Source organism: Poecilia formosa, unplaced genomic scaffold (assembly GCF_000485575.1).
Source record: "Poecilia formosa unplaced genomic scaffold, Poecilia_formosa-5.1.2 Scaffold6, whole genome shotgun sequence".
In the NCBI taxonomy this organism is placed as follows: domain Eukaryota; kingdom Metazoa; phylum Chordata; class Actinopteri; order Cyprinodontiformes; family Poeciliidae; genus Poecilia; species Poecilia formosa.
Window position 1 is genome coordinate 3734609 of NW_006799945.1, and position 27778 is coordinate 3762386.

The window sequence follows — 27778 nt, forward strand, 5'->3', positions numbered from 1 at the left end:
TTCTGTAAGAAACTAAACAAACTATCATTTAATGTAGAGTATGTATAAATGTCACAACATAATACTTGTTGGGTTTTTAAAAAATTTATTTACTTGACAATCCTTATTAAGAAGAGACAAAAAAAAGTGTTTGATTAGGGTCATACATTTCAAAAAGTTATTTCATCAACATAATTTATGGAGATAACTCATGTGTCCATGTATAATAATTGCACTTTATAATTATAAAGACAGTTTGCCACGTAACCCACCAAGTTGACAGAAATAAATAGTCTCGGAGAACCATTGCAGACATATCAAGTGCTGCTCACTCACACATTGCAAACCATTAGAGATAATATAGCCCTGCAAAGAACAAGACAGTAAATGAGTCAGGCAGCCTACTCTCAAAAAACAGCTATTCATTATGAGAAACAGTCACACAATCTTCAAGAGTTGGAGGAGGGGAGGAAAAAGTTCACTCGACAGATTTACCTTTAAGAATGCTCAAAAAAAATATCCCCGAAGGGTGCATCTCGCTTGGCCTGAATGCAACAGTGTTCATCTGACAGTCGAGATCAACTGAGCTGAGAAGTGAAACAATTTATTTTAAACGTTAAATAACAAAACTCTGTGTTCATGAGCAACATCTTCTCGTATAAGCTTTAGGAGTTGCTTCATGTTGATAGAGAATACTTTGTTATGACTAGACTTGGCTTAAAGTCAGGACAGACAAAAAGTTTACCGGTGATCCAACTCTAACGAGAGAGGTACAAATACACAACTGCGTTACTAAACTCTTTAAGAGATCCTGCGATTACATCCTTTTTGATTGATACCCCTGATTATTTTTGACCCACTTCCGTTTTGTAAAAGGTCGACAACTGCAAATACAAAATGTACGATTAACGGACGAAATCCAAATGCGATCAAGTGCTCAGCTTCAGTGTTTTAAATCGACAGTAGTCAAAAATAAAAGGATCTGTAGCGTAAACCTGCATCGTGACTCCTGATTATTATTTACTCCCGTTTTCCAAAGTGTTTAATGCACAGCCTTCTACAAATACATGCACAAACTAAAAAGGCATGTGTATTTCACGAACGTTCGAAACTCGCGCGTCCCAGAGCGGCGCCTCATCTGTAGACGGGGAGCTGCATGTGCTGCTGCTGGTGTTCCAGCAGCGGAAGCATCCCCCCCATGGCTTCGTACCCACGGCCCAGCATGCACTCTTTGATGCAGGGAGGCTGAATCTCACTGATGAGGCACTCCAGAGACTGCAGGCTGCTGCTGAGTACCGCGGCGTGGCACAGGCTGAAGCTGGGCAGCCCGCAGGAGAGGTTCTGCTCCGTGCTGTAGGCCTGGGTTTGGTGGTGGTGAAGATGAGGGTGGTGCTGATTAGGATGATGTGGATGGAGCTGGGCTTGGTTTGGCTGATGGCAGCTTGCTTGGAGATGAGGATGGGCGATCCCTACATGTCTAGGCCTGGATGCGCACGTATTTGTTCCCAACACCTGAGAGGAATACCCGTCGGTGCCCGGGTTGTCCCAGAGAGGAGCGAAGTACTGTCCCGCTGTCCGCTCTTTCTGCACGGCGGCTCCCACGCTCCCGAGGCGCTGCCCGTAAGGCAGCTGGGAGGAGCAGGGCAGAGGGTGGCAGCTTTCGGGAGAGCCCACCCCGGCCTCTGCTGCTCTGCAGCTCTGAGTGCCGTTACTCACGCCGTACATCCTCACCGCCTCCTGCTGATAGGGCTGCATTGGGGCTTTGTGCTGCCACACGGCGAAGTCGCCCCTCTCTAGGTATCCGGTTTTGGCTGTGTCTGAACTCTGCGTAGGCAGCACTGCTCCTGCGAAGGCTCGACTACTCTGGGGCGGTACTCCAAAGACAAAGTTTGATTCCGGATGTGCCACTGCCGCCACAGCCTGCAGCGAGGGGCTGGCCCGAGCCTCTCCCCCCATCTGCTGGGCCTGGCTGTGGGGAACTCTGCTCATCCGCCTCATCAGGCTTTGAACCTCTGCCAGCTCCGACTGGGAGGCCAGGCTCTGATCTCTGGAGACCATTCCTGCAGCAGAACAAAGTGCTTCAATGGGTACATCAGGGGGCTTATATGAACCTGCGTTATAGGCTTCATGCCTGTGTCTGACTGTGCAGCTATCATTCAGAGGGTTATTGTACGGTGCCACAGAAGTCTGAGAGTTCATGTGTTTAGTCCTCTTGCCCTCAGAGCCTTTCAGAACGCCCTTCACCATGGAGGCTTTGACGATTGCCAGCAAGCCCTGGTAGCCTCCTGAGTGTGGGTGGTGGTAGGGGCTGTAGCGCTGACCGGTGGTGTCCAAGCCATTCACAGTTTTGTTGAGCTGCTTGTGCTGTGGCACCCGTACATCGGATGGAAAGATTTTGATGGAGAGCGGGTTGTTGGCGGTCTTCTGGGCAAAAGCGTCCAACTCTGCAGGAGATGGGTACCGAGAAATCATGGACCCGGTCTCTGCTGCAAAACAGGCAGACAGGAAGAGGTGATTAGAAGCCAGGCAGCCCAGAGGAGACTTATTCTTTCACTTTTTCATTATTCTGCAGTCTCAAATCTGCCATAGGGGATAATTGCATATATAAAGTGCAGCTACTAACTGAAGCGCCTTTGGCACATGCTTTAAACTGAACTTAATGATATTAATTTAGACTTGGTATATCCCCAATAATTAGTTTGGCAAAAGATGTAAAAAATCTTAAAGAAAAAAAACAGGAGGATAATAGATTTTCTAATCCACATTTTTTTTTTAAATAACTCACTAAGAGACTAAGAGAAAGCACTGCTATGGTTAAAGTGCTCAATGTTCTTGTAAAAGTGAAGGATTTAACTCATTATTCTCAATCTGTGGTACAAGTACAGCTGGCGGTACTTGTGCTGCTTTCAGATGAAACCTTAGTATTTACTAATAAAAAGGTAAATATGAAGCAAATAAGCTGCAATGTTGAGCCAGTAAGCACAAACAGCCAACAGGATCATTTTAGACCCAGCAATTTACGCACACTGATCTCTGCTTCAAACAGATACTCCTCAGATGGGAGGTGCGATGGAGAATGGCTCAAAACCACATCCAATAAATGAACCAAGAACAAGCACTGGCAGCTATTGCTAGTGTGTTTCATTTACCTCTGAAGTTGGAAGTTGAATCTGAGAACAAACATCTATTAGAGCTGCAGTTAAAAGAACAGAAGGGTTAAAAGAACTGAGGCTTATTGCTGCTACTAATACCAGCTAATTGAAAAGCCTCTGCAATTTAGGAATTGAAATACAAGAAGGAACACATTCACCAACAGAGGTTCCATGTATTAATGTGTGGGAAGGATTTAATAAGATTCAAACTATCAGAAGTGCAAAAAAAACAACAACAACAAAAAAACTGTTTATTACTGCAGTTGTTGCTGTGTGGCAGTTGTCTCCAAAATCTGAGTCTCCAAATTTACATTACTTCCTGTTTATTGTAGAGTTATGTTCAAGAAATGCTTAAAATGCAGCAAATAGAAATGCTTATCATTGTTCAAACTAAGATATTTTAGAAAAGTCCTCATTTTTTTAATCATCAATGTGTACTCAGATGAATGAGGTCATTCTAAGATGTAAAAACTGCAGTAACCTTTATAAAAAATATGTTTTTTACAGACAATCTGTGAAAACAAATTGTGTTCCTCTGCTTCCTCCCTGTGGTTCTATTTGTGGTCTCGCGCTGTTAATTAGCTTGTGTACATGCTGCTCATACGTTCCCCTTTGCTCTCAGATAGATTACAGCTAGTTCTTCAAAACAGGATGCTGAGGTTGGTAGCATGGCCATTAATCACTACAAACTGTTTTTCTGTAAAGGTAAGTTGATTCTCTGCTAATTGCACACTGAACAGCACATATACAGGCGTGATTGACAGCACTGAAATATTCCTCTGTGTTTCTGCAGATGTCAATAGGAGCACTAGGAAGAGGTGGAAAAACTTGATTGTTTGACATTTTTTCATTTTTTCACAGATTATCTGTCTTTATACTGTCAAAAAAGAGTGACAGGTACAATATATATATATATATATAAAAATGTAATGTTACATACTGCATGTTTAAGTTAAAGAAAAAAAGAATTTAGTGTTTCAGCTTGTTCAGACCAAATGTGTTCTGTAAAGAAAAATAACTCATTTTATGGAGGAGTTAAATTCTGAAACTTTGCAAACATTTATTAAATTAAAGATATTTTAGAGAGAAAACAATACAGCCTACTAAAAAGAAACGATCATAGAAATCCCTGATAGGGATAAAGTGACTTCAATTCATGTCTTGAATTTATTCAAAAATATTTGCACATTTCGTCTCATAATCAGGAGCTGGCACAGAAATTACTGTAAAAGATTTAAGTTCTAATAGTTGATAGGCTGCTGCAAACTAAAAGAAAAAAAAAGCAATTGTCAAGAACGTCGCTGATGAAAACCAATTTTACTTTGTCCTGCCCTCTTTTTTTTTCTGCACATTTTAAACACTATTATTTGAGCTTATTATGCGGCGCTGCTTAACTTGTGTTGACAAAGAAAAGGTGGCAAAAGCGCTTTATTTTAAAAACAATAAATCACCGCGAGGAAATTACTGCCGCCTTTCAGATTGACGCTTTTATGGAATTTCTGACAGGGTACAGAAAAGTCTCTGAAATTAACCTAGATCACACAGTGAGCCAGTGGAAATCATAGCATGCAAAGAGAACAAAGCTTTAATCTGCAATAAAGAGAGAGAGAGAGGAAAAAAAAAAAGAAACCAAACACTTCATTTCATTTTCAATAACAAAACCAATTCCAGCTATGCAGGGGTGGTGCTTGCTCACTGTTCCCATTTGAAATTGATTTGGGAGTTCATTTCATCTCAGGCCCACAGTGAGCCTCCCGACTGTGAAAATGACTCAATCTACAAGATCCACCTCATGAAAGGAATAAATTGGGTGTTTAAAATGCAGGGGGAAAAGAAAAAAAAGAAGGGAAAAGAAAAAAAAGAGGTAAGGCAGAGTGTTCAATCCACCCGACGGTCTCCCGGCGGAGCAGAAGGAGCGAGCACCATGGTGCCAGGAGTGTGAGTGAATTCTGCAGAGAAATACAACAAAGCAAAAACAGGCTTTATTATGTTTCAGCGTAGTGCTGCTATAGAAAACAATGACATCTGGGATGTTGAAGGGGTGTTTGTACTGTACACAACATCAAGATGTGAGCTCGCTCCGCTCCGGTTTCCCATAATCCTGCATGTGAAGGAAGAGGTAACGCAAAATGCCAGCTGTAATAATAACTTACAGCTTTTGGCTAAAAATGTTTTATTCATGACCGTAAAAAAGATAAGAGGAAGAGGATCATAACCACCTAAAAGGAGCTTAGATTACTAAAAGAAATGGCACATTTAAAAGCGTAATAACTCCTTGCATCACCACACACCAGGATTAATATCATTCCTCCTCGATGGGTAGTACGCAGCTACCAGCAATTGATAATTTAGCAGAACAAATCAAAACCTGGCAGTTTTTTTTTTTGTTGTTGTTTTTTTTTTTTGTTTCTCGTTGTGTAAAATGTTAAGTGCTGAGCCCTGCGTGGTACGACCGCACTTCAAACGCTCCGAATGCTAACACGTCTTCACAGGATGTCTGATATTGTTAGTCCCACAGATTACAGCCCTGTCAGAGCTGAGGAGACACAACACAGCTGCACTTCCCACTGCGGCTGCCTTAATGTGGCACGGTGGAAACCTCATTAGCAAACAGGCACTCTGAATTCACATTCATCATCTGAGCAACACCGCTGTGTGACATATGCATGGGAAAAGGGATCCGTTTAGGGGTTTTTTCACTGACAGAAACCCAACCTCTGCTTAGTGTGAGGTTTCATATGAGATCAGCATGATCCGTATTAAATTACTCTAAACTACAGCCGGAGGTTAAAGGTTTCAATCTAGAGGAGATTCATTGCAATTGCTGGTGTTAAATAGCAGCGAACAGCAGCAACACGGTGAGGTAAAAAGAGGATGTTAATATGGTCTCGGTGTAATAAAATCATGTCTTGAAGTCTTTATTTCTCCTCATTTGCCCATTTCAGAAGGGTTTTTTTTCCACCAAGTTCAATGCTCAGTAATGACAATCTGGCACTGTGATAACTCGTGTTTCACCCTGAAGCAGACAACTAGACAAAAGCCTCCTGCCAAGAGGCTGCTGTCTCAACCAAATGCTCGACATGATGCCTCATAGAGATCGGTGAAACTGGACCGACAAGTGGACAAAGAATAACCTCCACGGACGGTTCTTTGAAAAGGTCCGAAGAGGTAATGTGTGGAATCCACAGTCAGGCTGTGAAGTATGCACCACACTCCGCAGACGGAGTTTGTGTTTGTGGCGTTTGGGGATTAGTTTAGGAAGACGATGTGGAAAAACAGGTTAGGAGAAATATATCTAAAGCTGCAAGCTATTGGTTTTTATGTCCGATGCAAATTATTGCACTTTGCAGGTGTTAAAGTAGTTCAAAACTACAAGATAAAACAGCAGATCTGAACAACAAAACCTTACTTTGTGACTTTAGCACAAAAAGCAACACAAATGCCACAAAAATACAAAACGTATGCAAGTTTATTGGAACACAGCTTCAAAAGACAGAAGTAGCAGACACAATTTAGCTACTGGTTCTTTATATTCCCGATTTACACTGTGAGGACAACATCAATTGTGAAAAGTCTCCTCTTTCCATCTTGACCACATCACAGCCACACTCCCAGGGCTTTAACTTCACTATGATGTAGATCAGACCTGGTCATAAAGCACAGTGCCTTTGGAGGATGGAACAAGTCACATAAAAGTGAACAAATATAAATTGACAAGTAAGCTTTTAATAGATTGCACATGGAATACACCTACACTTTATGAGGTACACCTGTTCAGCTATTTCATAACACAAACTAATAATAATAACATGACAGGAACTCAGTGCCATTAGGCATTGAGTGCTGATTTGCTGGAGTTCAAACCAGCCATCAGAACTTGGGAATAAAAAATGCGATTTATGTAATTTTTGAATGTGACACAGTTGTTGGTTCCTGACAGACTGGCAGAGTATTACAGAACCTGTTGATGGAGCACAGTCCAAAAAAACAGAAAATATCAAGTGAACGGCAGATGTGTCGACGTAAAATCCTTGTTGATGTCTGAGGAAAATGGACAGACTGGCTTGGAGATTACAGAAAGGCAAGGGAAGTAGATTATATTTATATTTTCAATCGTCGAAGCAGAAGACAACAAGTGTCACTGCTGTCAGCTACACACAGGAAACCAAGGCTACACATCCACCAGGTCGGTCCGATGAGTCTCAAATTCAGCAGCATTCAGATGTTGAGACAAAAGTCAAAGTGAACGTCATGAAAGCATGGATGCCTCTTGTGTTGAATCAGTGCCTCAGGCTGTTGGTTGCGTTGTCATGGCGTGGGGGACAATTTCCTGGCGAACCCTGACGCCTTTAATGCACTGACTGATATTGTGGAGCTTTTTTTGTTCTCACAAAAGATAGGAAAGATGTACCAAACTGATATAACTGTAAAATGTGCAACCTTTCAACTGCGGAGATGTTTTATTTCTGCACCTGAGGGTATTAGCCAAGTGATTTATTCCGCGTAGCAAGTGTTTTATTGTCTTTACAGACAATAAAATGTCAGCAGACTCAGCATATACACTGATCACCTGCCGCTGCACCACAAGAGTGTTTTGGTGACCAAAGGCTCATTAACAGATAAGGGTCAAAACAAGCAGTTTGCAGACTAGCTTTGGAAAAACCTATCTTTAGTTTCATTCTCAAAAGTTCTCCAGCCCACTGATTACCAAACACTTACCTTGTCTGACCTACAAGACTTCTCAGCCAAACTAAAAAGCCAGCTAGCAGAAGAAATAATACAAGCAGCAACTGCATTGTTTAACCATTTATGACTCAATTCTCACAACATTGGTTCAAGTGGTAAGCCAGAGTCCAACGCCTGCTTATTTAGCACTAGTTATTTCAGTCGCCACAAGTTTTACTGTGGTGAACTGATTCTATTTTGGCAATAGGGCTTTCTGGGCCAAGAGCCAGATCTTGTCTCAACAGACACAAAAGGAGGTTCTATTGAAAATCGTAGATCAAATTGTAAAAATCAGGCATAAGCCAGAACCAGAAAGAGACAAAAAGCCCCCAAGTAAGTCTGCCTAATTGAGGAGAAAACAAATCAGCATTAACATTTTCGAAAAAGCAAGTAAGAAATTGATAAATGCAAACGTTGATCTACTATAACTTTATTTAGTTGAAAAAGTCAGCACGTAGCGTCATTTATTACAGCTAGAAATTAATGATCAAAATCTATGTGTAGTGATGAACCCAGACGTGAACCTTGATAGACATATAAAGTCAATTACAAAGTCTGCCTTCTGTCACCTGAAGAACATTTCTAGCATTAAATGACTAAAGTCCCTGAGGGACCTAGATAAACTCATTCATGAGTTTATCTTCAGTCTTTAGTCGAATATATCTGATGTATATTTTATGATGATTGTTCTTGATGATTTTAATGATGGCATTTGACAAAACGTAATAACTTGTTACTTGTTCAGTAGTTGGTTACTGTATCGTGTTTTATCATGTAAAGCACTTTGAACTGCCTTGTAGCTAAAATAAGCCATACGTATAGACTTGAACTGAGTCTACGCGCCTAGTGGTTTGTATGGATGAACTTTGTCCATAAGCTGTGAGCCAGTAAAGAAATTTAAAATACATTAAAAAAAAAAATACATCAAAAGCCATGCCCAAGTGATGTAATCACTTGGCACCAAGCTGCTTCGGGTTCTTAACTGTGTTTTTATTAAACCAGTTAAAACTGGACACAGCAGCAGCCCTTGTTAAGCACTGGAACTGCTTCGGTGGAAAAACACTAACAGTGGAAGGTCACACCGTACGGAAAAACACAAATGTTGCTGAGCGACACTAAAATCAGTATTTCTTTAGGGTTTTTAACTAAAGAATTAATAGCACAGTGTAAGATTTTATTTTTTCCTGTTTAACACTGAGAAAACCCTGATAGATGTTAGGGATAGTCAAGCTAAATTTGAGATGCCACTGTTGGTAGGAATCTTACTGTCACGCAGTTAAAATCCCTGCCAATAAAGTCTCTGACATGGCAGCGGAGGCATATTGACCCCCTTCTTTTCAGAACTGCATCAATTTAGCCACATTGGAGGGCTTGTGAGCAAGAGCTGCTTGTTCAATATTATGCCCTAAATCATCACCGAAGGTAGTCACAAAGCATTAACCACTCTGAACTGTAACTGGTGTACAACAGGACAGTGAAACGCGTGTGATGAAGTGATACAATACAAAGCAAAGACAGCAGCAGCTGCTGCGCCGTCCGTGGGTTGCAGAGAGAGCAGAGAAAACAGATGATCCACCAGTTTCCATCTAATCTAAGAAACATGATCAGCAGAATCTCCTGCAGACATTATGTTGATGATGCACAACAACGTTCTCGCATGTAAGGCACCGCATGCATTTTAGACGGCCTGCATGAGGGCCGCAACACACAGCTCAGCCACATGAAGATGAAGATGAGAGTCCCCCAAACACACCTCAGGCGAATGCTGCAAGTCTGTAAGCCCCGTCTCAGTTACCTGCTTTGAAAGACACACACAGCCCGTCATCTAGCTAGATTTTGAATGTGACAGATTAAAAAGATCCTCGCTTGGGAGGCGTCGGTTGTGCGTTTATTGCAGAAATATGATCTGAAAGAGGCTACTGCTAACAAACAACGACCTAAACTGATGCCACTGAAGGCTTTCGGCGCTTTAGATTTTTCTCTGCATTCTTCTGTTACTAACTGAATGAGCCGTTGATGTATTCCTGGGAGTAATTTTGATAGGTCAGGCCCTTCCTGGGAAAGATCTCCACTCCTCTATGATTTTTCCGCTTTTGGGTATAATGACTGTCAGTGTCGTTTGCTGGAGTCTCAGAGGTTGCTTAACCTTTTCCGGACAAGTAGATGTCAGCAACTTTGTTTCTTACCCAACCACGGTTTAGTTGGTGTAGATCAGGAGATGATGCGTTTCAGACTGTTTAGCCTACTACAGGGTATCACCAAACAGCAATCAGGCACTTTTTTTTTTTTGCTCTGGCTATTGGTATTTACTAATGACACTAATATTTTTCAAACAGCATCCTAAACTTTCTCACATAATTATAGCGAAATGTCAGCTCTAAGCTCCTTTAAGACAGGTTTTAAACAGGCTTTGAGACGGGCTGCATTTATACAACAAAATTTAGAGCTGTGAAATAAAGATAAGAAGTGAAAACAAATATAAGGCCGTTCACATGACGACGGGGGAAATGGCAGCTGTGTGTTGTGAGGTGAGGAATGGCAGGAAGATAATTAGCAGCCTGACCTTAAGCACTTAATCACCCTGAACCTGCAGCCTGCACGCTGTATCTCCGCTCAGCACTGACAGAGAGCGGAGCAAGCCCAGAAAATAACAGCAGCCTCTTTTTGCGAGCGGCCTCAGCCAAAGCCATCATGCAACGCTTTAACATTTTTTGACCTTTTAGCATTTCCCTCAGGGCTGATTGAAATCAGCCACATGGGGCTGAAAACCTTGGTTGTATTTTTTATTGTCCTTAAAAACGAGCACAGCGGCACTGATGTGATATGCAGCATGAATTCTGATAAATTTAATGGACCTGGACTTAAATTGCTAGTTTAATTGCAGCACACGCATTAAGCTGTTAAAGCAGAAATGATCCACCTCATTCTGATTTCTCTTTTCTATTTAAGCAAGGGAAGGAAAAAGAAAAAAGGTTTAGAGTGGCGGTGATTTTGCAGTCTTCATTAGGAGATTCAAAAGTTAGTTTAAGAATATGATTGAACACTGCAACATTTTTATTTGTGCAGTAGCATATGCCTCCTTCATTCAGTTCCTCTTTAAACTGGATAATCTTTTTCCTGTGGTCACACTCGAAGCTTTACCCCCTTCCGAACGACCCCCGCCCCCCTTCCTGCAAGATTAGAGCAGAGACCTCATTGTTTAGGAGCAGTTTGAGTTAATCACTAATTTATGGGCAAAACAACCCAGGGACTGAAACAGGAGTTGGACAAGCTCATTGGGTTTCCAAACCCACAGCTTCCAGCCGTCTCATGCCGAGGGAACATGAGGAAACAATTACAGCGACTCCTAGATATGATTCCCACATGAGATAAAACTAGAATATAACCATACCCGACGGCAGAACTGCCAGGATTAGAAGGTCTTTTATCTTCGACTAAGGACTTATCTTGAACACTTGGGTGAGATCACTTGTTTACTGGTGTCAGAACCTCAGCAGGAACGCAGCTCTGAAAACAGGCGGTTAATTACAGAACAGCACTTCCCAGCAGGCGTAAATACTTGTTTACTACACCAATAATACCGATAATAAAAATACTCTCGCCTATATTAATAACGGGGGACTGAGCGCAGAGCATGTACAATGTCTTTCAAACCTATTTCTCTGTTGCTATGACAACTCCTTCTATGCATCCAGTTGGCCCAATAAGCCCAGTAATTAAAACCCATGTAATTAATTGGTCCTGCCTTCATCTGTTTGAAACTAGCCTCTGCGATAGACTTTCTGCCACTTAGCCAGAGTAAACAGCTAAACTGAGCAGCTGCCAATATCCTTCTTTAAAAAATAAGACATAGACACCAATGGGAAAAAGAAATTCTGCTCTTTATTTTATTTAGAGAATTATATTGTTAATACTTTCTGCTCTGTACCATACATGTGTGTTAATGTCATTCCAAGCAAAAAAGAAAAGAAGAAAAGTTGCTATCAATGACCTTTTGGTTGCAGCTGGAAAGGGTTTTAACTCTATTTCTAAATAATCTGAAGTAATTCATTCTAAAAACATTAAGATGCGTTCAGTTAGAAGTCTGAATTTGTTATCTGTACAGCCTTGGTTTTATTTTGTGTTTTGAAGTTGAGAAAAACAGGTTTTAATAGGAAGAGCTCCCATGCAATTAGAAGGTTTTCTAGCAGGTTTGTGGACTTGATGTTTATACACTCGACTTATGTGTGTCATCATTTCCCAAAGAATCACCTTTTGAGATAAATCAAATGAAACATCAATCGTATGCCATTATCATAAATTCACTTTCAGGAAAAGTTTAGCCTGATTTGAGACAGAGAGGACAAGTTCAGAGAAAAAAAGCAAAAAAAAAAGCTGTTATGTTCCTCTTTGTACGCTGTATGTCAATAACCAGATTTGTTGCACTGTAACTCTGGCTTGTCACAGCAGTAGCTGCAGAGACTTGAGTCGGTTTCAACTGTTCGCCCTGCCAAATTGCGCATCAGATCTGACTGCTAATTATCTGCATTTCCCTCTGCAGGGCAAGACACAGACATGTGGACCCCAACATGAGCTCCCCTCACACTAGCCTCTCTATTTATGACCTTCCGTGGTAAACAAACCAGAGCAAAAACACAGACACTCATTCACCCCATTTTCACATGGCTCCCTGTTTCCGTGTCAGTAGCCTCGACACGAACGGTGCTCTCAGAACCGAGTGACCTCAGGGTTCAACGCTCAAATACGTGCGCTCGAGGAGGTTCTGGCGAGGACCTCTTTGCGCCAGTGTCATTCCTCATTTGTTTCCGCGCCACTTTGGCCCCAGCTTGGGCAAACTTTCCCCTCTCTAAGCCAGCACCGAGCCCAGGCCAGCAGCGTGGGAAAAAAAAAAAAAAAAAAAGCACTCGCAGTTCACACAGAGATACCGGAGAAGAGTGGAGCTCTCATTTGCTCTCATCTTCGTAACACTTTCTCGGAAATTGCTCACATGGGGTCTCGCGTAGCTGTGAGAGCTCTAGTGTTCCTTCAATTTATTGATAGCTAAAAGTGGAAATGGCTTTGAAAAGCGCAGCAGTGGCTAGTGGCTGTCCCTTTTTAACTCGCTCCAGCAACGACTCGCTTAATGAAAAAGCGTGGACCACACAGACTGAGCTCCCATCAGGAGCCTATTCCCCACGGCTGTGCTTGAAATGTCAGGCTTGAGCTGGAGGGTGCAGTGCAGAGGACTAAGGATGGGCTGGGAGACGAGGGGGAGTGGAGGCCCTGCAGGTAAACAGGATGAGAAATGCATCCTCGGATCCGCCCGAGGCAAACCAGGCCCTTCTGTTACAACAATTAGCAGACAAGTGCTCCACTGACTCCAAATTAATATTTAATAACAAAGAGGTATTTTGCCTAAGGAAATGAGAGATGAGTAGATGGAGCATTCAAATTTGCACATAGCTGGATACACACAGTTAAGCAACAACTACATAGGGGAGCCTTAATTAACTACGCAGTCTGTCAAGCCACCAGAGTGGTACTTGAATCGTTTTTAGCTGTTTAAAGCTCAGGCTGATCATTTCCCTGCCGTTCCTGACTCTCGGGTTAGTCTTGTTGCTTCTGTTATATGCCACATAACGGAAGCTTTTGACGACAAAATACAAAAGGTTTCGTGACCTCAGCAACTTCCCATGGCATGGTGCCAGTCCAAGTGAAACTAACAGGATGCCCAATAATCCAGTGTAAGTGAAAACACCTGCGAGAAGGTGCAGGTGTTGGGTGTAGCGGTCTAATTACAGAACCATTAAATCTGAAAAAAACAAAAACAAAATAAAAAAAACAAAGGATGTGCCTCCTTTTGCTCTAATTCAGTTCAGTTTGTTTTTCAGTGCCAGAGGACAGCAAGTTACTTGAAAGAACAGAAATGGTAAAGAAGTCTTATCTGATTTCATTTGTTTCATTCTTGTTGCAAATGTTTTGTTAGTAAAGCAGGACATATTCAGAGACACATAATCGAACGAGGCATCGTCTAAATGCCATTTGTTGATTTCTTATGCACATTATGACCGAACGTATTTGCTCATCTGCCTTGCGCACACATGTGACATCCCATTCTTGATCCAGACGGCTGATACCATCCCACCTTTTGGAGATATAACCTATAAACTCTGCAGAGAATTAGAACCACCTTTGTGAGGTCAGATGTGGGACGCATCGATATGGACGTAGGAAATAATAAGAAATACTGTTAACATGAATAGCAATTTAATGGATGAAGAGGGGTGGGCGTAAAAATAAGTTCATATTTCTACCCACTCCTTTGAACATGTAAATATACTTTACTACCGTTCTTCTTTTGTTTTGTTTGCTTTCGTCTTACATTTATTTGATTTGTTTATTCTTTTATTAGACTATGTTCAGTAATATCAAACCAAGGCAAACTTCGCAGTCTCTGCTCTTATTTATCCAAAAGGTGTTTTTTGGGGGGTTCGGGTCAGAACAGTCAACTTCTCCCACATCAAATTTGCTCAACCATGTTTTAATGCAGGGGTCCCCAAGCTACGGCCCGCGGGCCGGATCCGGCCCAACTCCTCATTTGGTCTGGCCCCCTGAACAATACCGGATCTGGCCCACCTCCTCATTTGATCCGACCCCCTGAACAATACCAGAGAGCATTCAGTGTTTTTTTTTTCAACCACCAGGGGGGCTCTTGAGCAGATATGAAATTTAGTTTCCCTCAATGGAATACATACTAGTCAGTACCAGTCACCGTTTCGCTCACGGTTTTTTTCCATTTGCATTCTGGGTAAAAATCTATCTACAAACGCGAATATGTCGTCGGCAGTAATCCAGCCCCCCGGTCCACAGTTTCACTCCTCCCGCCCCCGTCAACAAAGGTTTTCTAAGGTTTCTTTCTCGAAAAACTAAGACCGGCCCCCGACCAGAAAAGGGAACAGTTATGTGGCCCTCGCAGGAAAAAGTTTGGGGACCGCTGTCTTAATGGATCTTGCTTTGTGCATTGATGTGACGTCATGCTGGAACAGGAAGTAGTTATCCTCAAACTGTTCCCATTAAAATATTAAGAATTCTTAATCTTATGAGCGGCTGACCAACTTTATGCAATACAGTGAACTCCCCTCTAGTTACAGTCGGTATTTGCGGATTCACCCAATGACAGGTTTTTCTTTCGAACGTCACTGCAGCGTAGCCACAGAAAATCTCCCTATTCATGGATGTTTTTGTATCACATATCTAATATATTTGGGGGAAAAATGCAGCTGATTAGCTCTACCATCAAGAGCGGAAGTAAGCAAGACTGTAAATATTAGCTTTTGTGGTAGTGCACTAATGCACATTGAGGTTTAATAGGTGTGAACTATTATAATAGGCGGTTAGAAGCGTTTTTAGAGGAAATCTCAAGTATTGGCAGATGTTAAATATTTGTGGGCAGATGAGGTCCCTGAGCTTCACGAATACTGGGGGTCAGCTGAAAATCGAAATCAACATTGCAATATTTATATGTGCAATATTTGATAAAGAATATTCAACTTCAAGAGCCATAGATGCCAAAACCAATTTGGGCTGATTTTCACACAGTACCTACAGCTGGCTTATTTTTAGTGTCTGAGATGTTAGCTTACTGGGATATTTGTGATGAAGGAAAAGAAAGAAAATACTCATCAAATGTAGGTTAATCACAGTAAATACCATCTTCTCAATATGCAACAAATGTAAAAAAAAAAAAAATTAATTAATTAAACAGAGAGATTTTCACATATTTGCCCACACAAACCTTCTGTTCTTTTATGCAAAAGAATCACAGTGAAATATTCAAAGATTCTTTTCACTTACAAATCTGGGCCTCTATAGGTTCTTGTTTTCCCCAAAAGTATACAACAAAACACAAAAAAATATATATTCTTTTTATAATATGCTCCTTTGACTTACACTTTTCTGCAAAGAAAAATTGAAATAAAACATTTATTCTCAGTGGTCTCAGTATGTGAATCTACTGTGTGCAGTGGTATAAAGATCATGAGATTTATCAATGCGTTTTCAGAAAAAAGGGATATCTGAGTGTAATTATTTAGCTGAAGGAAATCGACTCATAAATTCAAGGCCAAAAGACACCCACCCAACCTTTCAACAAAAGCAGAATAATTAGTCAGGATGAAGGTCAAACAACACCGACGAGAAGCACGAAATGTGAGCATCATTAGTGATCCTGTGTGGGCGAGCTGATTAACGCTGTAATTTCAGAGTCCACTTTGACCTGCCTGTTTTGCACGGCGGGAACACATTGATTACTGACCCAATTAACAGGCATTATTATCGAGAAGCTTGTTAGTTTAATTCAAGAAGATTCACAGCAGCTGGGCTCTCAGCTAACCCCTGTGCATCTCTGATAAGAAAAAACAAAGTCAAGAACAACATAACGTTCTACTCTTTTACTTAGCTGATTTTGCAAAACCAAATCCTCTAGTGTTCGTACTGTCATGTAAAAATCTCTCCAGCTGTGTAACAGACCAACCTTTCCGGGTGCATGTCTGCAGCGGTGCCACTGGGAGCAATAAGGACGAGGGCGAAACATCAAAGCTTTTGGGTGTGCACGCCAAATGGTGCGATGAGAAGTTCTGCTGTCTCTGGATACAGGCTAGCATGATAGTTCACTGGGCCTGCAAGCAGCCTGGGTTTTCCTGCTAAAAGAAGAAAAAAGTGGGTTTATGCAGGGTTTATAACACTTCTGTGCTACAGTTAACTGAGCCGAATGCCCGTCATGTTTAACTGTAGTTGGTACTTTAACAGAGCCATCCATAAACAAATAGTACATTATAATAGGCAGTAGGTCAAGGTCAAACAACCTAAAACTTTAAAAGGCATAAAAGATAAAACCAAACAAGAAAAAAAGCTTAAAAGAGCGTTAAGTTAGCAAAGACAGCTAATAAGGTAGTAGTCATTAGTTTTAATGCTTAACAAGCAATAATGGCTATTCATTGATGACAAGGTATTAAACACATTAAAAGAATCATTAAAGTAAAAAAATAAAAAATGAATCATCGAGACACATTTACATAAATGGAATAATTGGTAGATCACAAATGGGATGTTTTCATTTTTAAAATCAGGATTTATCCTCTTGGGACCATTAAGGCTTAAAAATGATGCACTGTCCTCGGCTTTGGCTATTTGTTTTTGTTGAAGGGGAACATAAGTAATTGTGACTGTTGTCGAGAGCCGGATCATTTGCCCAGTTACATATCTGATAATAAAATACAAATCTGTCTAAAAAAAGTGTTATTGTTTTACGACAATGTACATCAATTTATTTATCCTGGTATTCATAAAAAAAATGAATTAAAAAAAATGCTATAATTTGTAATGTAATTAAACATAATTAAATATTGTTATATAAATATTCCTCTATTGAATCAAGTTTACATTAATCACAGTTCCGATTCCTGTCTGGGCCTCATGACTCTCAGTAAAAACAAAGTTGAGAGGTTATGATCCAGGATAAAGCACATTATGTACTGGAATCGTAATATTTGCGATGCCTACGCAGGTACAAAACATCCTCAAAGCTGCTGAAAGGAACAACCGCTTTAAAGCACATCAGCTACGAAATTAAAGTTTAGTAGGTCTAAAATTATTGCTTCCTTCCAGAAGGCAATATTTCCATGTTGCACAGGAAGCAGACATAAAACTAAAAAGAACTGAGTTGTGTTATTCAAATTCAGCTACTCTTTGAATTACAGGGACGTAACAGTTAGAAAAGTGGAATCGCTTGGTAATGATTCAATCTGCTCCATCTGTTAAGTTGCTTTGAAGGCTCTTTCCTGTTATCAGTCTTGCTCTTTCAGCTGTAATCATACAGATTATTGCTAACCCTCCTGTAGCCTCAGGCCTGGTCGGGCTACGTGGAAAGAATAACCAGCACAGAGACCTTGTTCCTTGTTGTAAATGTATGACCGTATTGATCAGTAGAGAAAGACGAAAGCATATCTTTCAGAAGCTTGCTTGCGCTGTTTGATTTAAGCACTGTCAGAGGAAATGAAAGCCTCTGTCTCAACAAGACTTTTTCTCTCCACAGCTGGGTGGCTTCGGTGGGAAAAAGTGGAGAAAAAAAAGCCTGTAATTGAGTTAATATTTCAGTAGTAATCATGTGTGACGTTCTCTTTGATTATCTTAAAGAGTCAGCAAAATCTGAATGCCAGCAATGCAAAATATATAACGCCCTCGGGCCACAGTGAAACGCATTAATGCATGCAAATCAGGTATCTGCAAATACAGATGCAAAATGTCAGACATCCAGCAGTGTGTGGTATTAAAAGTTAATCCATCCACTGGCTACAAAGGGAAACAACTGTTTCTTTCTTTACCACACAGCAGTCCAACAAGGCTAATATCAGCCCGCAGCGTTCAGCTGTCAGATTGCCTTTCTTACTCGGTTTCTGTTTTTTTGTTTTTATTCCACCCCGAGGACCCGGAGGGGAGCTAAAGCGAGTCAAGCACAGAACAGAACATTCAGTGATGGGCTGCAGAAACATGATTACCTTTGCTTCAAAAGGAAGAAAAGACTGATTTGCTTTTTCCAGGTGCAGTCATCCTCTCACTTTTTCCTCTTTCTTTTTCTGCTCAACATCCATTCATCTGGGACAAACAGACTTCAAACCGCTCTCCTTTTAGCACACAGGCACCAGGAGTGCTAAAAAGCCTCAGAATGATCAGAACCCATTTGGAAAATAATAGCAATTTCAGAACAATCCCGCCATTACCTTACATCTATCACAGGGGAGACACTGAAAAGACAGCAGGGGGAAAACGGAGGAGAGAGAGGACATCTCCAGGGGAATCCCTTCACAAGCAGAAAATGAGGCATGCACAAGAATATCTTCCATCACTCCGATCATTTGCAGATGAAAGGAAATACACTAAGGAGGGAGTCGGAACTCAAGGCCTGTGGTGACTTACCTGAAAAAGTTCAAATTAAAGCAAGAAAAGATGTCAGAAACAATCGAGACTGCAGGTAATGATGGTTTCTATTAGGCTGTAATTTTCTTTAAAAATTTCAACCTCTCCTACGATGACATCAAAGTTACTCCAAATGCTTTTTCTCACCTATTGCAGAGGTGGCAGGTGAATATTATTTCTATAACATTTTAAGATCATAGGGCGCCTCAAAGCAACATAATACACAGTAAAGAACATTGTATTTAGTTAAAATGAAATACAAGGAAGAATAAAGCTAAAATACAACCAAGTTAACTTAAATAACATACAATACAAGCCAAATACTAATCAAATACTAGTCTTCAGCTAAGCAGCTTCTTGATTGAGTCCATTCAGCCATTCAGAACAAAGAGTTCATAGAGGCATAGAGGCAAAAGCAGCAAAGACTCTGTCAGCTTTAGTTTTCAGCCATGACAGGTCCTGATCAGGGTCCTGGTGGTGACACATCGCCAGACAAGATCAGATCTTGTATGAAGGCGCATAACCAAGCAGAGTCTTAGCTTCCTGACAGTGTGGGAGACGACGATAATCCAGAACACAAATAAGAATCTCTGACTTGTGTTTGATCAACTGGGGAACAACATCAGTATTGTAAAGGTTTAAAAATGACTTTTTGTCTTTTTAATTTCTGGCTTTTGTTACACACCGTTTAAAAGCAGAAAAGAACTGAATATCACTACGTTACAGAGAGAGAAGATGTCACTGAGCAGTCTCGAAAGATAACATAAAAGGAGCGAATGAAGCACAGGGGAAAATACGGCCAAGAACAAAACATTGCAGAACTACATGTTTCAGAAAATTCAAATGTGGGGAGCGGCAACGGCGCAGGGGTAAAGCGCACAACCCATGTACAGAGGCCTCTGTCCTCAACGCGGCCGTCGCAGGCTGGAGTCCTGGCCCTCTGACCTTTGCATCCGGTATTTTAACAGGATCCAGATCAATCGATCAGTAAAATATCAGCTGCTTTTAAGACAACCTAAAGATGATAACTTTCACAAAGGACTCTAATGTGTGCATGAGACAAACACCGGCTTTCAACCATGCTAGCTAGTGAACAAATTAATTTTTGTCCTTGGTCAGCTTAAGAAAATTATTCAACAAACTCTGACTTGATGCATTTGAAAATTTCTCAAGGAGTGAAACATTGAAGTAGTAGCAGACAGCTGAATATCGTCAACATGCCAGTGACAGCATAAATTATTGCATAATCTTTAAGGGGAAAAAACACACCAAGAAAGGAACCCTGTGGAACCTCACAACCAAAGACGACTTAATGTTGAACTTTGCAACAGAAATGCTTTGAAATGACAAATTAAGAATCAAACCAATATTGAGCAGTGACAGATCTATACTAGATATTCCGAACATTTTAGTGTTTGGGATAAATCCAGAGTCGCCAAGACAGTGGGTGGATTTTTCCACTATCTCTGCCCAACGAATAAAATATTCCTAGAAAAAATAATTCAACCAGTACATCAGCTTCAAAGAAAAGCAGATTGAAACTTAATGTAATAACTGATACATTTTTATCAGCAGCATCTTAACTTGCATCTACAAGTGTAGTTCAAGTCACATCGCACAAATTAGGTCAAACAACGCCAAATGTTTCCTCTCTGGTAACCCCAAAGCGTCTCACCGGTTGGAGCCTTCAGGGATCTTTTCTAGAGACAATAACAAAAGCACAAAGTTTAAGCAGAAACAGTGTTTAAATCTTCCCTCTCGTAGTCTGTATCCATGCAGCTGATAAGCAGCAGGATGCAGTCCAGGGAGGGCCTGCCAGGGAGATAAAGTCCTTGTGCTTTGTCGTCCATCTATCTGTCCCCCACGGTGTTGTGATAACAATGTTTAGGCAGGCAAAGTTATTTTACAAGCTCTCCTCTCATCTTAGATAGAATGTGGCATCTGCTGCAGGCATTTCGGGCCGCTTCTTATGACGAGACAAGAGCCAGAGGGAAGATTTGGGAGGGACCTTTTCTGAAATTTGCCACAGATGAGCAGAAAAACAGCTTTGAAGTGGATATATAAGCATGTGTTCGACAAAATCTCCTCACTTCTTGCAGTCGTGGAGCTGGCACTAATTATGTCTGGGCAGTGCGCTTCATTTCTTAGTATAGCAGAGGCTGAACGTGCATGATTAACCGTACCACCAAACGCTGCGTTAGATCTGAAACGGATTATGCGTTGCTTCACCTGCTTGGCTGTAAGAAGCAACAGGAAAAGAACATCTTTCCAAGCAACAAAAGGAGCCTTAAATTATACAGGCACCAGCATCTGTCTGCCCTTCTGTCAGACTTTTATGACTTTGTGCAGCATCAAAGGTCAGAGTAAAGATAGAAGCCAACTGCATAAAGAGCCTCCCTTTCAGCAAACATGAAATGCACAGATAAAAGAGGGCAGACTCACACACACCTTCCCTGACTTCTTCCATCTTGTCTCCTGTTCGCAGTTCTCAGGATCCTCACTGAATAATTAGAGGACAATGAAAAGGTTTCAGACGAGCCTCTTTTTCATTCTACCACATGAGTGCTATGCAAATGTTTTCCCTTCTTTCCACTCAAAAGCCAGAGACGAGGGAACGGAAAAAAAATGATTTAGGAATAAATAAATGCCTAATAAAGAGAAATTAGAACGGTAGAGTAAGACGGTCTCTCTTTGAATATGGATAATATAACAGAGAGAGTCTGTCACTACTAAGTCACAGCTTGTGATCAGCTCTAAATGCTTTTGGTAAAGGTAAGTGCAGCGGAAAGCTGTCAGTAATGGGGACCAGACAAAGAGTCTTAAATAAAGGCAGAATTAGACAGCAGCTGCTGGATCCGTCTCAATACAACCCTCAGCATATGCACAGATCATCCCCAATCCCCTCATACATTTTTAATAGAATCTATTACTTCTGGATTAACTGATAAGAGCTGGCCTGGTTAAATTATCTAATAGTTTATATAATTGGAATCAGAGCGGCACATGAGAGAGACCCAGATTTCCCCCCCTCGTCCTCTTTGTTGAGAAAGCAAAAACAGAACACTTGGGTCGACATGCAGGATAACCAAACAACCTCGGGTCGCTCGGCTCCGCGCTACAAGAATGCTCCGGGCCTGCAGCTCTCTCAACAATGAGCCTCATTAGCATCGAGATTAGCTCCTGTGGAAGGTATAACAGCATTATAGAGGCTTCCCTTTACATTTTTAATGCAGGAGCAAAATGTATGTCGCTTATCTCTGGGCGATATACTGACAGATGTCCTGAAATTCAATTAGATGTAAATCACGCAGCATTAATGGCTGAGTGACTGCGAGACGGACACATTTACATTACAGACTCTCTCATGCAAAGACGCAGCTGTGATGAAACGAAGCAAATGATTCACCCTTAATCACAGCACAAATACTCTACTGACAACCTTTAATAGGCTCTCAACTATCCAGCTAGTGCAAAAACATTCATTTAATGGGCGAAAGCAATAATATGACAACAGCAATGCCCCTGCATTACCTCTGCACAACAAAGCAAAGCCTGATTAAAACTTCAGAAAACCTGCCAAAAGTAGAATATAACCTGTTGTAGTTTTGCTTTAAAAGTACAAGGCTGCCCCGTTTCCTTGCTCTATCGCCCTCCTAAATGAGTAAACGAATCAGCTTAGCAGGCCTTAATTTACTTTGTGGTGTATATTATTGGGCTACTTTTAAATTGTTCCTAAATGACATTGTATGAAAGTCACCGAATTATTACATGTTCTCTGGAGCTGCAGCCATTTTTTCCTCAATATATACTAACAAATGATCTGTTATTATATTATGTGCTAATAAGATTTCACATCTATTGGCACTTCTTGTAAAAATGAGTATGAGTATGTAGTAGAAAAATCACAAAACGTCTGCTGCGGTTCTCTAACAGTGAGCGTAATCATCCTCACATATCTGTCTCCGTCCCTCTGAGGGATGTGCTCAGTTGTTTTCCCACATTTTGAAGATACAGTTATGATCCCGCCCCCCCAAAAAACTTTAAATTGCTAATTTAAAGTTTCTGGACGCTTACAATAATCTAGAAACGCGTACATTAAAAATGGTTAGATAAATGCAGCTACTTTATAGGAATTTTGATGGTGGTGACTGGCAATTCTGGAAAAACTAAACGAAATGATAAAATGGGATAAAACCATTGAAGCATAATTTATATTCAAATAGAGAGCAATTTCTGTGGCATTGGCTTGGTTTTATAAACTGTATCTGTGTGAAAGTTTTCTCTAAGCAAATCACCCTACCATTGATACAGAATAAGAAAACAAAGTTTTCAATATTTGAGCACAAATGAGGCTGAGAACAAGAGAGGCTTTGAATTCAAAGCCACAAAATCGAGCCTTATCTTGGAGAGCGGCCCTCGGGTGGGGAGTGGAAAGCCTTGGACTGACTTAAATCTGCCCTCACTCATCGCTGGTGCCAAGGTAGAAGAAACACACTGCGTGAGGTAAAGTCTGGCCAATACCAAGGTAGCACTAGAGGGTAAACATGGCCTTATCTTATCCTTCGCCCAGTACACACTAAGACACACCGTTAAAGAGCAAAGAGATATGCAGCCAAACCTTTTTGAAGGCCTTGCCTCAAACTGATAGAAGATCTGCATGAATGGACTGGACCACAGGCTGAAAAAAAAGATCTACTGCTATCATAAAGAAGAAGGAAAATATTTCAGAGTAGGGCGAAGGAAATCCCTGCTCATGCCCCAACGTTGTTCTACAGTTTTATTTACTAGATCAACATAAAGCTGTGCATAGCTGAAGTTAAAGCAAAGTTTTTAGTAAATAAAAAAAAAGTACAAATTTGAATATATGTTAGTATTCACCCCTTCTGGGAAATTAGAACCACATTTCATTGTTTTCTTTGCACATCTAGAAGCTGAACTTTTTGCCAATTCTTCTTTGAAAATGAGCTCAGACTCACTCAAACTCAGTCAGATTGGATGGAGAAGCTCTGTGGACACCAGTTCTCAAGTCCTGTCACAGATATTTTTATTGGATTTGAGTCTGGTATCTGACTGGGCCACTCTAACAAATGAATATGCTTTGATCAAAACGATCACCCCGTGATCTGACTGTATGCTTAGGTCATCCATTTTCCTATCAACTAGCCAGATCAGAGCATCTTCTTCCATATGACTGTTTCCTATGTGGCAATTGGGCTTTTTATGGTTTTCTTTATGTCAGAGTCCCAAAAAGGCATGGCAATAAGTTGTCTGGTCAACAGATTCTCCCAGCTGATCTGTGAATGTCCGCATCACCTCAAGAGTTACCCAGCTGTGCAGACGTGCTATACCCTTTCGGTTTTCAGATGATGGATTGAACAGCCCTCCACGAGATACTGAAGTCTCAGAATATTGTTGTATGAAATAAATCTACTTTAAGCTTCTCCACAACTTTCTCCTTGACCTGTCTGCTGTGTTCCACGGTCCTCACGATGCAGTTTGTTCACTAATCTTCTCAAACAAACCTCTGAAACCTTCAGGGAACAGCTGTACCAAGCTGAACCAAGATTAAATTACATCCTCCTAATTTACTAATTAGGAGACTTCTTAAGGCATGCGGCTGCACCAGATTTTATTTAGTAGAAGTTAAGGGGCTGAGTAAAGCTGGACACAAATTTTGAAAACAATGAATTATTTTCCTTTTTCTTCACATTTTTACAGTGCTTTGTCTTGATCCGTCACCAAAAAATCCAAATAAAATACAATTAGGTTTGTGGTTGTAAACCAACAAAAGTGGAAAGCTATGGGTACTTTTTGGAAGTCAGTGGACTTGTTCAAAGCTGTAGCTTTAATGTGGTAGAGAACCTAAAGATAAGCTTTCAAGCGTACAGTAGGCACATCAAGAAGAAAAGTGGCTTTGATCTCCGAACCAAATTACGATGTCGTCATGGCCCTGCTTTTCCTTTCAGAACAAATGATGATGCATCCAGTGCAATTTGGCAGCAGGATAATCATTAATTTAAAGCAATTACAGGGATAGAAGCTTGAAGGCAAAATAATATTAATGACCGTAGATGTTCTGTCCCCTCCCCAGTGAGCAGGGAGACCCAGTCTTTAACCCCTGCACCCGTAAGCCCCCCGACTCACAGCCCGCCATCCTGTTATTAAAGAAAGGACCAATTAGACAGATTTCAGAAGATGGCAGGCCGCTGGTAATTACACATGACAACCCCTAGCAGATAAAAAGGTGATTACGAGAAACTGCTCAGCATGCTCAGACTTTGACATTATCCCACAAGATGGAAGCAAACACGTTTCTTCCTCTTATCAGTCATTTTTCACCATTGCAAACTGTTAAGAGTGGCTGCAAGGAGCTATAACGTACACTTAACAGACCCCTGAAAATGAGGTAATAGATGATTGAGCAAAAACATAGAAGACCCTAATCAGCTCAACCATCCCCCCTCACCCCTCCCCTGCACTGGCCTGGATGATAATCTTCCAAGAAAAAGGTCACTCTCACAGTGTGCACTTCCCTCCATTGAGTGATTCGGGATACTTGGTGAAACTTCACAATGAATCAAAGCTTAGCTTCACTCCCGAGGAAGCAAACGAAAGCAGGCAGCCAAATGACAAATCCCCCCTCTTTTTACTTCTTCACAGACTTGGAATTACTGCCTGGGTGTGATGTGGGATCAGAGGAATACCCCTGTGGGGGATACCTGACTGCACACTGACTGCTGAAATCCACTGAAAATTTAAGAACAAGTTCAAGCTCCGGCAGTAAAGAAAAATGTTAACGTAAGGATGCTGAATTGTAGATAAAATAAGAGTTGCGTTTGAACAGAGCCGATACAAATGGAACAAAGTACAACATTTTTCATCATGACACTCAGGAAAAAAAAAAAAAAAAAAAAAAGATGAAGGGGAGATAATAAAACACCAAAATTGCAGGATTTTTCTTCCCTGCCTCTGGTGGTGCGCTCTGACACTCCATCTCTCTGAGTAATAAAGGATCAGGCAAAGGAGGCAGGGTAAAACACACACACACACACATACACACACACGCACACACACACGCACATACGCACACAGGCTTGAATTTCACACCTGGCCAATAATCTGCAGGACCTCTGCTGAGGCTAACCTTCAACCCTGGCTGCCACGGGTGCATTGAGGTGCGATGATCCCACCTCAGGCTCGTAGACAATGGAAATGGAAACCCTCTGAGGCAGCCCTGAGTGACTGATAATATACTTCAAAGCATTGCCACTGAGATGCTGGCAAATAAAACGCCTTTCTGTGCATTTTATTTGCACAGAAAGCTACCAGACAGTGCATAAGAGAAAATAATAAAAAGCACAAACCTATTAATGTCATGACATATTTGGATTTAAAACCTGCACATCTGGAAGAACTGGGTGCAATAATTATTTTATTAAGTGGAAGCAATACATAAAAAATACTTTATAAGTAGAAATTTCAATTTCATTCAGAAAAAGAACTATTATAATACTACAAGGCGATTGGGACACTTAATTCTTTCATATCTCCTCAAAAAAAAAAAATCCTTATAGCTTTCCTTCTTTTCCCCACCTTTACTGTTATTCTTAGCCTGAAAATAAAAAAAAGATGTCTTCTTCTACAACAAATAATCCAAAACTAAACTAAACGCTCTGACAGTGTAAAAGAAATATAAACTGATAATGTCTTACAGAGTTTTGCTTTATCATAAGGCTTGTTTATCTTTGGTTCGCCACGGCTGATTGGCTCCCGTCCTCCTCTGAAGACGTTCTTCCTCCGCCTCTGATTTCACGGTGAGCGCTGGAAACCTCGGGAGAAATATCCATTGAAGAAGCCGGCTCCATCAACTGTACTTCCTCGACATGCTTCGACGCCCGTGTTACAAATAGTAATAATAAAAAATATTATGAAAAAAATCTCAAGTGCTCGGTTTTTTCTCGAAGCCACTTGTGTATCATTGCAGCGAGGAGGATGGACGGAAAGCTGCGAGCGACTGAGGGAGCGACGTCGTGAATGCGAAGCCGGACCAGTCCTGTGCGCAGCTGGAACCGGCTCCGGGCGAATCAATCAGGACTGCATTTGAATATTCCCACGCCTCGACCAATCGTATGAGAGAGAAGGCGGGGCTTAAGCTGAAAGAAAGAAAACACTGTCCTCTATTAAAAATTGGGTTTTTCTTGTTGTATATTGGCTTTCTCGTTATTAATATTTAGAGGTTATTTGAGCTGAACATTTACATACTTCTTAATCAGCTAAAAACTAGATGAGGTGTGCAGGACCAGAAAGCATGCGTCTGCATCCATATATTTCACAGTTACAAGTTATGGGGTGTGTAAATAATAATAATAATTAAAAAAAATACCTCTGTTCATAAAATACATTTTTTTTTAAATTGATAAAAACGGTAATAAAACGTCAATAGACGATTTACCATGAGTTTGACTCTACTTTAAGTAATGCAAAGGTTTATTGTGCTTTTATAAGCCTTTTGCTATTTTTTTGTTTACATATTTCTGGCTAAATAATATTTCTCTTAGGGACAAGAAAAGTATGAACAATGACTAAAGTATGCTAAAAAAAAAATTTACAGATGCCAAATAAAAATATATGTCCTCACAAAACAAATCAGTTAATAGGCTAAACGGCAGTGATGCTTCCTAAATTGATCTTAAATAACCGTGCAGCAATTCCTCTGTTAAGTTTTCTGTTGTTGTTATTAGATTCTTATTCTAAATGCATGTTCTGACCTGCAAGGCTCAGGGTTGGTTTTAAGTGTTGACACTTTATGATTACCTACTATATATGAACAGTGTCCATTTAGATCCTTTTAATGTATAGTTTGCTGACTATAAAGAACACTAGATTTAACATTTTTTCCCCTTTGACAGGCCTCTGCTCTTTACCAGAAAATGTTGAATGTTCAGTCATTATTTTATGACCTTAAGCTC

The 27778-nt window shown here is 40.8% G+C and overlaps 1 protein-coding gene across 3 annotated transcripts; it reads right to left on the reverse strand.

Moving 5' to 3' along the window:
* Window positions 1-85: 85 nt before the first annotated feature.
* Window positions 86-26871, reverse strand: LOC103149265 (protein FAM222A-like). Of its 3 annotated transcripts, none has more exons than XM_007568350.2 (3): window positions 26522-26871; window positions 16369-16534; window positions 86-2465 (listed from the first exon to the last, which is right to left on the reverse strand). In XM_007568350.2, the coding sequence occupies exons 2-3, from the start codon at window positions 16496-16498 to the stop codon at window positions 1114-1116; spliced, it is 1482 nt and encodes a 493-aa protein (XP_007568412.1). In that variant the 5' UTR covers window positions 16499-16534; window positions 26522-26871; the 3' UTR covers window positions 86-1113. The 3 variants fall into 3 exon arrangements, with proteins under 3 accessions (XP_007568412.1, XP_007568404.1, XP_016535344.1); XM_007568342.2 differs by having other exon boundaries at window positions 16369-16537; XM_016679858.1 differs by lacking the exon at window positions 16369-16534.
* Between the last annotated feature and the right edge of the window lie 907 nt (window positions 26872-27778).

Excerpts from the sequence above, each read along its gene's own strand:
- LOC103149265 (XM_007568350.2), bottom strand. The coding sequence starts at position 16,498 with ATGCTAGCCTGTATCCAGAGACAGCAGAACTTCTCATCGCACCATTTG. Across the intron at positions 2,466-16,368 it reads GCAGACATGCACCCGGAAAG|CAGAGACCGGGTCCATGATT; the intron begins GTTGGTCTGTTA and ends CCTGTTTTGCAG.